The 15,767-nt window shown below is 40.5% G+C and overlaps 1 protein-coding gene across 1 annotated transcript in view; it reads right to left on the reverse strand.

The window, feature by feature from the left end:
* The window catches only part of ABCB7 (ATP binding cassette subfamily B member 7), a 60,357-nt gene that overhangs the window by 25,007 nt on the left and 19,583 nt on the right, over positions 1-15,767 (reverse strand). The window contains exons 5-6 of the mRNA XM_088129284.1: positions 898-1,030; positions 246-514 (exon numbers count right to left, since the gene is read on the reverse strand). Coding sequence (XP_087985410.1) covers positions 246-514; positions 898-1,030 — 402 coding nt within the window. The remainder of the gene's footprint in view (positions 1-245; positions 515-897; positions 1,031-15,767) is intronic.

Consider the following 15,767-nt stretch of genomic DNA (forward strand, 5'->3'; position numbering starts at 1 on the left):
GCACCAGGAGTTGCCCTGTATGCTAATGGGGGTGAAGCTGAAGCAAGTGGCAGGTGGGACTGCAGTAGAAAATGGATACCACAGCCTTCCTCTCTCCTTGCGACCCCTTCTTCTTCCTCTTTTCAACAGGATGCTGAGAAAGACAAAGGAGTGGGCCACATCTAGCACTAGGGACATAAGATAGCCACTAGATAATTATATCAATAAAATGATTAGCTCTGAAATTTTATTAAAACCGCACATACCAAAATTCCACTCACGAGTGCCACTTCAAACAAGGTAGGGCCCAGATTAAACACTAGTGCACTGAGCACAAAGCTGATGCCTCGGGTTCCTCGATCAATGGCTTTGGACAATGCTCCGGTTTGCCGACTCAGATGGAAGCCCAAGTCCAGGTTATGCAGGTGGAGGAAGACGTTTCTTGCTATCCTCCTGATGGAACTTTGGGCTACTTTTCCAAAGACGGCATTTCTGGCTTCATTAAATAAAGCAGCACCCGCTCGTGAGATGCCGTCTGGTAAAATGGGGAGGGGAGGGGGAGAAAAACGTTCCTTTAATTTTTAAGAGATGCTTGTTTTACTCATCCTCAGTAGCTTTTTATACCACATATTCAAATGTTATCAGTCAAGTCATTTTTAAGCAGATTTCATCTTCAGATATTTGGGGTTTAAAAAGCCCAAAACAAAAGCAGGCCTGGAGACTAGGCTATTATTACAGCAGATAACACAACTCAAAAGAATCGCAATATGTTCATTCCTGATGATAACAAAGTAGGAGAAACTCCACAGAACAATGTTCACCCCAGATGCTTCCCCGTGAAAGGTCATGTGCACTAATGTTCCCAAACCTTCCCGAAGAAAGTCAGCACCTGTCAACAGACTGAAGAATCACACTTACATCCAATCAGAACAGCTGTTGCCATGGTTGCAACTGTATTTGGTGCATCACTCAGGTTCAGAACATTTCCAGACAGCTGGTTGAGGTTGTCTACTGCATATTTAAACATGAAGGGAACCACTATGTTCATAGTCTAAAAAGCACAAGACACAACCCATTATGCAAGACATGCTAAAATGCTTTATTTATGAAGTATAAATATTTTCTCTGAATTATCTGTAATTGTGATATTTTGCTACTGACTACTCACTGGGATAAGACTAGGGTGATCAGGCATAACACCGTAACGGTGTGAGGCCTGTCTGCCCAGACGCAATGGTTTCCCGCTGCCTTTTCATAAAAATCAGCCTTCATCTCAAACTCAATTGAGAATGTGCTCATTAAAGTGATGACGAGACTGGGAGGCACAAAGTAAAAAAGATCTAGCCCGCATAGTATATATTTCTAGAGTCACCGGAAGCTGTTCAAAGTGTTTCAACCCAAAAATTTCTAGGACAGAACTCAATCGACTTTCTTGACAGGCCAGATATTAGCCAAGATAGACCTGGTATCAAAAGACACATCAGGGTGAACATTACCAGAAACCTTGCCTATATTGTCAGATGGAAAATGAAATTCTTCCCCCAAAATTGGCTAGGAGGAAGAGGAATATCCGTATATTTCTACAAAACATGTGCCCAAAGTAGAAATGAAATTCAACAATTAATTTAATTTAATTTATTCAATTTTGGTATTGCCTGACTCCAGATAACTCTGGGTGGCTCACAACATAAGAACAATAAAACACAACATGAATAATAAAAAACAAAATAAACAAAGAACAAGAAAAATAAGAACAAAACAAAAAATGAAGAAGATGGTGGTCCGGCCAACAATGCACAAAAAACATCCCAAAAGAGGCTCTACCCACCCTAGCCCAAGCTGGAGATCAACCTGGTCTAAGGCCTTCCAGAAGGCCATCAAGAAAACAATTACTTCATCCATAAAGTATTCCACACAATTGTCACTTAAAGCATAGTCCGGTGCATGGAGCAATTATCCCTTTCTCATTAAACTGCTTCCAGGCAATAACACATTACAACAACAACAACAACAACAATTTAAACTTGTATGCCGCCTGACTCTCAACAACTCCCATGGTAGAAACATAATTTCTCCTGACTAAATATATCCTAGATAATAAGTTTTACCAATTGCTCTCAGTTGTCTTAATTATACCAAAAGGCTATGACCCCTTCCTCTGAATTAGAAAAGTAGCAGCCCTAAGGACCTTCATTCTGAGCCCAAGTTCTGAAAAATGGAGGTCCCAGTTTCATCAATCTGAGGTGGGAGACAGATGTAAATGGTGAATAAGCCCTACAGTATGCACGTCACTGATTAAAACACACACACACACACAAAATATTGCCCCCAACCCAGCCTTGTTCACATATGTGATAAGCCCCCATCTGCTCTGTGGCTCTACTCCAAAATGGTTGGTGAGTTTGTTGAATACCAAAAGGTTGGCTGTTTCTGCTTTGCTTGACCTTGAGTTTCAGGAACCATGGCATAATCATCTCCTGTTGAAATTATAGCAGGGAAGGAAGAAGCTTCAGAGAATAGGCCTTCTCAGGGGTACTCTCTACCCACTGCCAGTTATGGAACAGAGCAACCTCTCCCCAATCTCCTCAAAATTAACACACCAAGAATTCTAAGCAATGGCAATGCTGGCTGGGAAATTCTGGGAATTGCATCCAGACATCCATCTAGAGGTTTTAATTTCCTTGTATTTCTCATATAAGATGTGTTTCAAATAATTTATCTCACCTTCCAATGTTTGTTAACTACTGTTTTAGCTCTCTGCTTTGTTGTTATTTTTTTGTTTCCATTGTACTTATTTCCATTGTATGCCTCTTTGATTGTTTTCAGTATGGGGCAGCCCAACAATTTTAGTAATAAAAATAAAGAGGCACAGGGCACCCTATCTCCAGTGCAATGAAGGGCCTGATTTTGCCTATGGCTGATGTAGTTTACTGAACCATTCATACATACAAGGGTGAGCAACATGAAGGCGGCTGTCATGCCCACTCTGAATTCTCTGGATGTGCTGGCTGAAGCCAGGCTCAGGAATCAGCAACCATCAAGCACGTGAGACTGACTCTGCTGGCAACAACTGGAAGCAATTATACCTGCAGTCAGATAATGAGGATCCAGATCCTGGGCAAGCACCTAGTTTGAGGATACGCCACTCACTTTGGAGAGCAGAACAGAGGCATTTGACATGCCTCATCACCAAGCAAGGGCAGTACTGCCCTTAATTGGTTCCCACCTGGCAATGGGCTTACAATGGGTAACTGCCAACTGGCAAACCTTTTGGGGACAATCAGTCCTTGGTGTGTCTGAAGTCTTGAAACCCATGTATCCTGCAACTCTGTCCCTGATCCCAAACTGGCTGACAACCTTCCCACGACTGCCTAGAACAGCGTTTCTTTGCTCTCAGGATCCCTTCCCACTTTTGAAGATTATGGAGGACCCCAAAGAGCTTTTGTTCGTATGGATTATATTTATCAATATTTACCATATTAAAAATTAAAATTGACACATTCATAGAATATTTATTTCTTGAATCGTGTAAAAATAATCATTATTAACATAAATATTTTTCATTAAAAACCCTATTTTTTAAACAAACATAATGAGAAAAGTGTCATTGTTTTAAATTTTTGCAAATATCTTCAATATTTGGCAAATAATTTTGATTTCGCGGACTCCTGAGAGGGTCTTGGGGGACCCGAGGGGTGCTCAGATCACACTTCAAGAAATACTCACACCATGACGTGGCTATGATACTGTTTGCTGACTTGGATTTGGATTCTTTGCAGGTGAGCTTCCTTGTTCTTGTAAACTGTGCCAAAGCGTACGTGCAACTTCACACACAGTTGTGCTACCTGCTGCTGCTTGTAAAACCTCTGTAACGTTCAACAAACTCCTGACCCCTTTACTCTGTGTGTGCGTGCTTGGCATGGATCAGGACAGTAGTTGGGAGGCATTTTTTCCTAATATTTTTGTAGACCGGAAACTGGCAGCAGCTGAGGTGATCATAGCACGGGTGGGGCAGAATTCTTACAAGTTTCCCCATTTATGGGGGGATATCCCCCCTTTCTTCTTCTGGTTACACCTATTTGTATACAATACATAGCTTCACGAGAAATCATACACATGATTTCTTTTGCTTGAAACCAGATATCACTTTTGAGATTCAAGGATATGTGGCTGCATTTCAGAAACGTGGTTCTGGTGGGCTCTGAGGACCATCAAAAGAATTCAGGATAATGATCAACCTGTGAGCCGTTCAGTCTTGATGTATGTGGAACACAACAGCACCACAAGTAATTCGGATTCATCGTTCCTTTAAAAGCTGGGGAAAAACCAGCAATCCTACCAAATCTCCTTCTCAAGTGCTACAGAGCACTTTGGTTATGTACGTCTTTGTGTAAATCAGCCAGCACCCACAGGATGCTGAACTGCTCTGCAATCAGTTTTGCCCAATGCTAAATTCAATATGACAGTGTGATTTACTTTCAACAAATAGCAAAAGAGATAAGTAAATGGACATCTTATTTTATTTATTTATAAGCCACTTGCCTGAAGGCTGCACAGGACAGCAATAGAACTAGTGTAAAAATAAAAATGCGATAGCGATTTTAAACCTTTATGTAATATAAAATGCATTAAAATCTATTTCAGTCAACTGAATACACTCCTAGCAATCCCACAGGACTAAAACATCAATAGAGCAGCACTTCTCCAATAAAAGCCAGTTGAAACAGGTAACACTTTTAAAGTCACTGCAGTTATGGCAGTAAACTGTGCACAAATTGATAGTTAAGTTCTTCCAGCGGATTTACATAGATGTTAAAATGCACTGAGGGGAAGTGCCAACCCTGGGGAATCATGAATGCCGCAGACCAGCATTATCTTCTGAGACAGGGTTCACACAACACACTAACCCAAAATGTGGTTTCTTTAGCATTTGGCTGACTGTGTGATATAAAGCCATCAATGCTGGATTACTGATTAACCCTTGGCACATAAAACATGGCTTACAGCAATGTGGAAAACCAGCCTGGGACTGCCTTTCCCTAGCCCAATCTAGATAGGCAACCAGGAAGGATACCAAGTTTGAAAGTAATGAATCCTGAAGAGCAACTAAGAGTAACCAGCATGGGAGCATTCCTCACATCTGGAGCGGTATAAATTCCCAGAGCCACCATTGAAAAGGCCCTGAACAACACAACCTCCAATCTAATGCTTAAATAGGGTAGGGCTTCATATACAGATATCAATCTTTGTAGGGAGAAAAATAACCTCTCTCCTGTTTTGTCCCCCAAACTGCTCACTGCAGGGGCTATTTGGCAGAAACCGAAATGTTCCATGTCACCATTTGATACTGGATGTCTTGCTCTGCCTCTAGGAGTTAACTTGGATTAGAATTACACAACATCCCTGAGGATTTCACACATTTAAAATGTTACAATCACAAATCACAGTCAGTGGGAAAAAAAACAGGTTGTTGAAAATTTCAGACATAAAACTCTAAGGAATTAGAGTGTGTGTTAAACAGATGTTAAAGCTTTAAAGAAGTATTTTGTTTTAGAATTTTAATTTCTAACTACGCCTTTCAGATAAGCAGCAACAAGCTTTGGTCAACTCCCTTCGGTCTGACTTGCCTGGAAACTCAATTTTAATCCATTCTTCTGTTTTTGGCACAATACCACTCCATCTGCACTACATTGTGATGACCATCATTTAGAGGCCATAAAACTGGTTTCCCTGGGAGAGCCTACTCAGTAGTAATGACATTTATTATAATGCAGATTCTGAAAGGTCCCTCTGCAGCTATTTTTTTAAAAAACAGGCTGTACACCATGGTATGAGTTAGAAGAGATACAGATTTATTCCCAAAGTTAAGAGAATATAGTTCCTACCCCTTTTCCAGCTTAACCTTCAATTAAATTAATTGGCTTTACTATAGTTTTGCCAAAAAAAAAAAAAAAAACACACACCTTCCTCTTCTGATGTAGTCCTACTTTTGAAAGTGTTTAAATCAAATTTAAAAGTGGTCTCTCACATTCCCAAAGGGTAAAAACATGAATCAGAATGAGGTACCATAGTATTAAATCACATTTGTTATGCATTTGTGTTCTCATTTTCCCCTTCTCCTCCACCATTACCTGTTAAAATCAAAAGTGTCAGGTTCAGCTTATTTACCTTCCTCCCACACCAGTGACTGATTAACTACTAAAAAGAATTCTTCCAGATAGCCACTTTAGGAATTCCCAGAAGATTTATGTGAGCATCCATAAAATGCTTTTCCGTGGTTCTCAACTTTTCATACTTAAGTCCCACCAAGCACTTTGTCCAAAATTTACAGTAAGCATTAAAGACTTAACAAACATTTCAATGACCTACCTACACTCCTTCTCACTCTCATGTACCACCAGTTGAAAACTATTACTTTACCCAGTTTGTTCTCTGAATGGCAGATCACTCCCCGTTCTATAAAAGCAGAAATAGCTTTTAAACTCCCCTCTGCTTTCAAACAGTTTGTAATTGTCAGATAACTTAGAGAACTGCTTCAAGCCAAACATTTCCTTAGGCAAACAAAATTAGAATGAGTTTCTTTGGAGCTGGGCCATGCTTACACAAGCAAGAACCAATTTTCTAGAACAGAACACCATAATAATGCTTAAGTATCCATATAAGTATAGAAAGCTGAGTTAGTTGAGGGTTTTGATTATGTGCCATTGCATTGGTATTGATTCTTAGGGATCACACAGATTTTCTCCATGACAATCTGTCCCTAACCTGGTCTTTCAATGGTGCATTTATTGCCACTGTAACTGAGTCCATCAACCTTGCTGCTGGTTATTGTCTTCTTTTTCTTTCCACCTTTCCCAGCATTAAAGTCTTCTCCAGAGAGCTAACTCTTTGCATAAAGTGTCCAAAGTGGGATAATTTGAGCCTGGTTATTTGTGCCTCGAGTGAGAACTCTGGATTGGTTTGTTTGACGATCCATTGGTTTGTTTTCTTGGCTGTCCACACTGTTCTCAGGAGTCTTCTCCAGCACCAAAGTTCGAGGGTGTCAATACTCTTCCTATCCTGCTTCTTCAAAGTCCAACTTTCGCTTCCATAGAGTGTCACAGAGAATACTACTCCTTGCATTATTTTGATATTTGTAGGTATAGACATACCGAGGCATCTGAATATCTTTTCCTAGGCCTTCATGAGAGCTTTACCAAGTGCTAGTCTGTGGCTTATTTCTTGATTACTTGTTCCTTTACTGTTGATGCTGATCCTAAAAGGTAGAAGCTATCTTACCTCTTCAATATCTTCATTATCAATTCTAAGGCTGGTTGTTGTGCTTGTTGTCATTAGCTTGGTCTTTATATTTAATTTTAGTTCCATTTTTTCACTGTGTTCCTTCACTTATATTCCTAGAGCTAGCAGATCCTTTGCATTCTTGGCTATCAGAGTAGTGTCATCAGCATAGTGCAGGTTACTGTTGTTTCTTCTTCCAATTTTAAAACAATCCAGCTTCCCTTAATATATATTCAGCATTTAAGTTGAATAAATAAAGGGAGAGTATTCAGCTTTGTCTCACTCCTTTGCCAATCTGGAGCCAGTCCGTTTTACCATGTTCTGTCTGTACTGTGGCTTCCTGAACTGTATATATGTTTCTCATGAGGAGATTTTCTGGGATTCCCATTTTTCTAAGCACATTCCACAGCTTGACATGATCGAAACAATCAAAGGCTTTTGTATAATCAATGGCCACGTATCATTTCTAAAGCCAGCTTGAATTTCTGGCAATGCCTTTTTCCATGTAGGACTCTAATCTGTATTGGATGAGCCTAAGCATTATTTTGCTAGCATGTGAAATTAAGGATATTTTATGATAAGTCTGTACACACGTCATTTTTTTGGTACTGGAATCTGGATTGACCTCTTCCAATATCTTGGCTGCGGTGTCCTTTTCCAGATTTGCTAGGATAGCTTGTTTGAACCTTTATTTATTCTTCTTCTGTTGCTTGACATACAGTATTTCTATGGGTATTCCACCAGTTCCTGTAGCCTTCCAACTTGGTAATGACTGGAGTTATTAGTCTGATCTTCTTTGAACCGGTTACTATCTGTCCATTGGTGTTCTTTAGCATACCAGTTTGAGGTTGGAACCCCCTTCTGAGTTCAGAGATCTTTTGAAAGACTTTCCTTGTTTTTCCATATCTGTTCCATCTTTGATGTCTTTACAGATGTTGTTGTAATACTGCTTCTTGCCTCTTCTAACAGCTCTCTGAAACTTATTGTTAAGTTCCTTTCTTCTGTTTCTTTATCTTTGGCACTTTTATCACATTCATTTTTAACAACTTCTTTAAGTTCATTCCACAGTTCCTCTGGCTCTCTATCAATGAGGTTCAGGACTTCAGTGATTCTTGATGTTCTCCCTGAAAATGCTGGGTATATGCTCAAGATCACACAGGTAGTCCTTGCTTAGAGACTGCGTTTAGCAACCATTCATGGTTACAACAGTGATGAAAAAATAACTTTATGACCAATCCTCCCATTTATGACCTTTGGAAGTCTGTAAAGCAAAGGAAAACTGAAATAAGATCATAACCACAGTCATGGTTTCACTTAGCAACCACTTCGCTTAATGACCGAGTTGCTGGTCCCAATTGTGGTTGCTAAACAAGGACTATCTGTATTGTGAAAAGTGGCTGGCCTCCTCCTCCTCCTCCTAACTTGGAACTTGCACATGATCAGTTCATGGTCTGTTCCATAGTCAGCACCAAGTCTTTGATTCCATAACTGAGCTCCTCCATCTCCTTTTAGTAACAATACAGCCAATTTGATTTCTATGTACTCTCTGGTGATGTCCATGCATACAGGTGTTGTTTTGGTTGTTTGAAGACAGTATTAGCTATGAAGAAGTCATTGGAGTGGCAGAAATGGATAAGTCAGTTTCCTGCTCCATTTTGCTTTCCCATGCCATACAATCCAACTACACTTTCCTCTTTAATGTCTCCAACTTTGGCATTCCAGTCCCCAATCACAAGCAGCACATTTTGCTTGCCTATTCTGTCAATTTCAAATTGATCATAAAGTTCATCAACCTCCTCTTCTGCGTCAGTGGCTGAAGCATAAATTTGAATGATTGTCATATTAAAGGGTTGTCTACAAAGTGTAATTGATATATTCAGTCACTGATTGCCCTGTAGCCAAGTACTGTTTTTGCCATATCCTTCCTAACTATAAAAGCAACATCATTCCGTCTTTGTTTTTCATGTTTTGAGGAATAAACAGTGTGATCTTCTGACTAAAAATGTTCAATCGCAGTCCATCTCAATTTGCTGATGGCTAAGATGTCAATTTGTAATTGTTTCACTGTTTCATTTCATCTTTCCTGTGTTCATGCTTCTTACATTCCATGTTCCCACTGTAATTCTGTCTTTGCAGCTTCTGATTTTCTTTTCTTGTATGGCAACTTTGGCAACCAGATGTCCCAAAGACTTTAATCTAACCATCTCATAAACACCATTAGTACTCCACGTTGAAGGCTGAGCAAACTAAATGATGATAAAAATAGCATATATATACATGTATTTGTGTGTGTGTATGTGTGTGTGTGTGTGTTTAATGGATATAAGAGGAAGCTAACTATTCCCTATTTAACTTTACTCTGATTGGATGGTAATATATGTGGAAATGTTGTTCTATGCTGGCAGTGAGCACAAACTCTGGATTTCGTTAGAACCCTGCAAAATAGGAAAATAGTGCCCAGAATAGAAACAAGTGATTCTTCTGGCCCTCCTCTTTTCAGCTTGTATCCCCCTCTCCTAAGTATCACTGCTGAACAAGTAAAGAATTTTTTTTTTTGGTGAGCACATGCATGCAATGGTGGTTAAGTTCTTAAACTGAGGACTGTTAATTATTAAATATTGTGATGTATTGCTTTACGAACAGTTTAAATCCTCAAGCACTCGTGAAACATAGAAGTTTCCCTGGTAGCTACAAAGCTGCTCTATTTACACCCGATATCTTTTTGATCCTTTTTATAACAACTATATAAAAATGGTGGGATGTTTAAGGATTTCTCCTTCCAGCTCAATCAGACACGCTACGCGTGAATAAAGACACACTTTAGTTTTTATCTCGCTCTTCTCTTTGGTTTTCATATGTTGGTATCAACTGAGCACGTGTGGAGACCCGAGGATTTCAAAGCCTCTCTTTCTGGCAGATAATTTCTAACGGGAGAGACAGCAGTTCATGACCCCACAAAGAGAACAGGAGCATGATTTCCATTCCAGATCCGGTAATGCAATGAGACAGCCCAATGCTCTCAGAAGGAAAGGCAGAAATGAATACACCGTGAGCGCCCGCAGGAAGACCCCAGCTGCTTCAGCACAACCTGGTGCTGGATAATAACTACCTGGATGAGCAGAGTTTTCTGGGGGGTTATGCTTGGAGGGGAGGGCATCTTGGTCCTACCAGCGGCTGCGGGAGAAGAAAGCTGAAGATGTTTCATTAAAAGACCCTCCCTTAAGGGCCTGTAAGGCTGACTCAGGCTGCGCGAGTTTAGATAGTGCCTTGATATCTCCCTTGCTGATTAGGTAGACAGGAAGTCCTCACAAGGTAGGCGTTATCATCCATTTTAAAGTTCCCTTGGCATTCAGTCTGTGCACTTTGCATTTTCAGCCAGTTCCCCCCCAGACACAGAAAATTAACAGTCAGAGGCGCTACAGACGTGCCTGACTCATAAATAATGGATGCTAGGCCCATGAGCAGAAGGCCAAAATGATGGCAACTGCGACAGGAGGTGACAGCAGCACTTATCAAATCCCTGAATTTAATCCAGCTACTATGGATATATATATAGCTTTATCCACCCCCCCAGCTGAAATAAAGGGCTTAAGCCAATTTGACCACCAGTGTCATCTCTGCTTAATTCCAAGTGCTTTAGGCTTAAATATACTTTGGGCTCAGCTGTCAGCATTCTCAGGAGTGGGAAAATGTTTTGAAGAATTAGGCAGTATGGAGACGGCCCTCTTTAACTCCGTACCTTTTGGATGTTTTGAAATTTCTGCTCTAATCCTTACGCTAACATGGGGTAGAGCTGATTAGAACTGTGGTCCAGAATGCGTGAAGGCTGCTAGGCTTGGGAAAAGGACCCCAGTTCTCTATAAAAAAACTGGCACTCGCTTCTCTGGTATTTTTCATGACTACAACCTTGTGGTGTAGGCTGGGCTGGGCAAGAGCACCAGTGAACAGAGAATGGACTCCAGCGCCTTACTCAGAATGCCGCGCTGGCTCTCAAAGCCTTAGAACAGCCATGCTGGATCAGGCCAAGCCCCCTCTCAGTTCCGAGTCCATCACAGTGGCCAGCCAGATGCCTCCAGGGGTGCTCTCAAGTTGCAGATGGCTTCAGTGAATGAAACTACATGAATACCTGCAACTGCTACGTGTAGGTGTGCTACTTGATAGCTGGCTGGGGCTTATGAGAATTGCAGTCCAAAACAACTGGAGGCACTAGCAGTGTTTACCCTGTAAGCTCAGCCATAGTTAACACTGAAAACTCACCCTCATTTTTTGCACTTGGCACAACACACTGAACTGTAGCATAATCACACAAATTCTGCGTTTGTAAAACATCCCAGGCTAAAACGTTACAGGCTAATTTGTGGTTCTGTGTGCCATATGAATTTAGCTATTGCTCCGATTTGTGGTAATTACACATCATCCTATGCTCATACAAAACACACAATAACTGCTGAAGCTGTATTACTCCAGTGAGGTTACTTCTTTTCTTGTTCAAAACGAGAGCTGGTATTTGAGTGCACGCTTATATTTTATTAAAAAGATTTAGTGGAGAGTACCCAAATCCCCTCTTCCAATGAAGTAGCTTTCCACATCTTCCTAGTTCTAAGACAAGACTGCACTTTCTGATCTCAGCCGCACTCACTTGGCCAAGACAGTTGCTGTTGCAGGAAATTGAAAATAAAAAAGATTGGTAGCACATAGGTGCTGGAACACACAGTATTTTAATTTTTAAAAAGTAATAGTTGTCAAGGCATTCCCCTTGTAATTCAGAGGAGACTTTTTACTCTCAAGCTGAAGCTGACAAGGGATTTCCACAGCAGTAACAGTGGAGACAGAGGGGCTGATAAAAGCAACCCAGAAGGACGCTGAGCTGGTGCGCTTGCGCACATGCAGGTCAAAGCCCAAATGATGTAATCAGCACCCGGTCAGCCCAGACATGAAAGCTCTCCACTGCTGGGGGGGAAATTCAAACAATGGCTACCTTGCATTTCAAGCAGTTTTTATACTCTAGTCAAAAATTTACTGAAGGGGGAGAAAGATGGTGCGTTAGGTATCAGCACCAAATAATTAAAAACATTACAATGCACATTATTGTCTAACACAAGACAAGAGGGTAACAGAAAGGAACACAATGGTTTGTAAAATTGTTTGGATTTACAGTGTATTCCTTGTAGAATCCCTATTTTACTAGCCAACTAGGGGAAAGGGAGTCCATTAAAGATGCAAGTCCATATACATTTAATGCAATGTACTATCTTAATTTACATAAGCTGTATGAACATTGTCTGGACTGATTTGCCAAACAACATACTAATCTGTTGTTTGACAAATTAATTTGAATTCAGGTTTTGTCCATTATATCCAAGGTCTGTAAAATGAGATTTGACAGTACATAAGCCTGCCATACCCAATTTTATCAAAAAATATTGATCTTACCGACATCCATTTGGATGAAGGAGACAACTCCTTGCTCATACTGGTTTACTGAGGCGCTATTACTGTTACTGACATTAAATATTAAAAATGTGATTTACAACTAACTCTTGCAGCCTGGTGCACCCTCCTGTCCATAGCTGGCTCATTTCTAGAATATTCACTTTCCGCCCTAGAACTACTTCACATCCTAAACCCTATTAAGGGTGGTCATTCTTCAATGCCCTGGGTAGTTCTTTTGAGGGAAGAGGTTTTCCTCAGCCCAGGAGTTTGCCTTCCAAAGAAATGCTGGACACTTGGTGTGCTTAGATTCCCTCAAGCTTGTCAAAAGCTGCCTCCCATAGGAAGGTGGTACCATTTTGGACACACAAAAGAACCACCGGTTGGGGAATAAAAAACTGTATACCTAAGTGCAAATAAGGACAGTTTTCCCCAAGCTGATGATGATTGGAATTACAAACTCTAGAATGTACAAAGCTGACAGAGAGAGACCATATTCTTTGCCTTAAAGGGTCAATAACAAAGCAGCCAGGACATCACCAGCCCCATCTGCCTTTAAATAAATAAAAAGGATGATTAAACTTAATTCTCTGCAGCATCCTTGGACAAGTAGCCAGAACAGATCTTAAAAGAAGAGGGATTCATATACTGTTATGTTCTTCCAGTGTGTTACTTGTGGGGTTAAGTATGTGGTCTGACATTTGGGAAGCTCTTTTTGAAATGGCTCACTTGGAAATTATTCCCTGCCTCAGTTCTCTCTATGTGTATGCGTATTATTGTGGTCTGTTAATTGAGTTTTATATTATTTTTTTGCTCAATTTTGATTGCTTTTGATTTTATTGATGCCCGCTGCCCAGAGTCATAAATTATGAGTTGGGTGGCCTTATAAATTTTGTAAATAAAACAATAAAAATTATCCACAATCCAGAATCTCTCCCCTTAAATCCAGTATTTTCCAGTTCATGCTCCCAGAAAATAAGACCCAATAAAGGCAATAACAAATTTCTCCTTCAGGAACCACCCCTGAAACCACATTTCTCAAAATACATTTCCATGAATACAAGCTGCTGTTTCCCACTGAGTAACCTCACAGGCCTCCCTACAGGGGTGTCCTCAGGGAGGGGATCAAAAAAGTCAAGATGGTGTCACACATTAAAAGGGGCAGGACTCTGATCACATGGCTGTGGCCCCCTTAACCTTTTTGACTGTCCTGCCTCCTTAAAACCTCCCCTTATTCTCTACAGACCTCTGCACCTGGTGAAAAATGTGGCAGGATTGCCTCTAGCTGCTTGACACCTTCACTTGCTAAGAATATCTCTGCATCCTGGGGGCTAAAGAGAATCTTGCTTAAATAAAATGAAAGCACTTAGGAGATTCTGTGGAGGTCATGTTGCCTATCTAAGGTACTTACTGGATGTCTTCTAGGAGATCTAGCAAGGAGGCTTGTTTCCATACCCCATGAGAACAGAGGACAAATTCTCCCAAAGTTTCTGACTATCTTCCAGAAAACTCCTTTCCTGCCTTTGCAGCTTAATGCTATGGACTGAAGTTACTGCTCTGATCCACTAGATTTGTTGTTGTTTTCTCTCCTGTACTCTTATCTTAAGAAAAAATAAAGCCAATAGCAAATTGCTTTTTTGGGTGGGGTTAATGGAAAGTGTAGTGCAGTTCCGTTATGAATGGGGAGATCCAGATGTAAAGCTAGCCTTAGTCACGTATGCTGGCTGGACGACTTTGGGACAGCTGCAGGTTCTCTGTCTAAACTACCTCACAGGACCGCTTTTATAGGGAACACATTGGTCCAGAAAGAGCTATGTATTGAACTATGTGCACCACAGAGGTGTGTACCCACACATATATAATACTAACACCTTTAACAATTTCCATGGGCCAAAACAGTTATTTGGATCCTGAACTTCAGCCCTGCATGGTAGCTGGATGAAAGACTAGGGTCAGATAATTGCCTAGGCAAAGACATCAAGCCAGCCTTTAGCCTGTTCCCCTCTTTAAAAGTGTTAAAGAAAAGCTTAGAAGTGTTCTCTTTTACCATCCTCATGTATTTTCCCTACAGCCTCTTCCTTTGCTTTCTAGTAAGGAAAGTCTGGTGAATGTAGATAAGAGAACGCTTGATTCAACCTGGTGCAACACCAAAGGCTATATATTTTATTAACACAAGGCTTTCCTCCTAATAAAATAATTATTTTTATTTTGGAATTTAACCCCACTGGCAAATTCACTCCAGCACCATGGACTGACGTGGCTTGGTGTACTAAGACACAAGTGTCTGAGCTACTAGAATTAAATTAAAACTGATCGAAGATTATTTCTTTGGGTCTTTGTTAGAGAGAAAACAAAATAAAAAGCCCACAAATATATGGCTGCAGTGAACAAAGGAAAGAAATGTTCTTCTCATCATTCTTTCTGTTCTCTTTCAAAACAGCCAGTGACACCATCAGCACATATTACAAATGTCTCTCTCCAAACGCTTGCAAATAAGCTATCAAGAATACACTTAGGGGTATATTCTGTTTCAATACTGTCCAATCTCATAAACTGTGGTGAAATATATGACCACACAGCCTGTGAAACATCAGCAGAAAAACCTTAGCAAATATCACCAAGAGTACAATTTTAGTTATTGTCATTTAAGTTCAGTCTCTATTAATGACAGCATGCATAAATTAATTCCACAGCAAAGGATTCTTGACTTGAGCCTAACAGAAGATGATGCACCATCTCTGAGGGCTGCTTCAAATGGAAGATATGAAGGCCACCAACAGATAGCAAGTCGTCTGTTCAAAATTGCCACAACGCCTACAAGTGATATGAGCTACGCATATTAACTGCAAGCTTATCTAAATGAGTGTCTGCAACTGCATAAATGAAGATTAAGAGTAGCTGATTTTTGTGGATGAGCGTGACAAGAAGGATGGGACATGCAGTCTGGCTTAACTATGGACAGGAATTGGCAAGTAGTACTTGAGGACAAGCTTTTAATGTTTTCACCAAATGTATACACCAACGGAAACATCTTACAGGCACTCATAGCAATCTCAAAATGCAAGGGAACATAGCAGCTT

Source organism: Python bivittatus, unplaced genomic scaffold (assembly GCF_059951505.1).
Source record: "Python bivittatus isolate LINGU-HERP-01145 unplaced genomic scaffold, Pbiv_v1 ctg000790_np1212, whole genome shotgun sequence".
NCBI classification, from domain to species: domain Eukaryota; kingdom Metazoa; phylum Chordata; class Lepidosauria; order Squamata; family Pythonidae; genus Python; species Python bivittatus.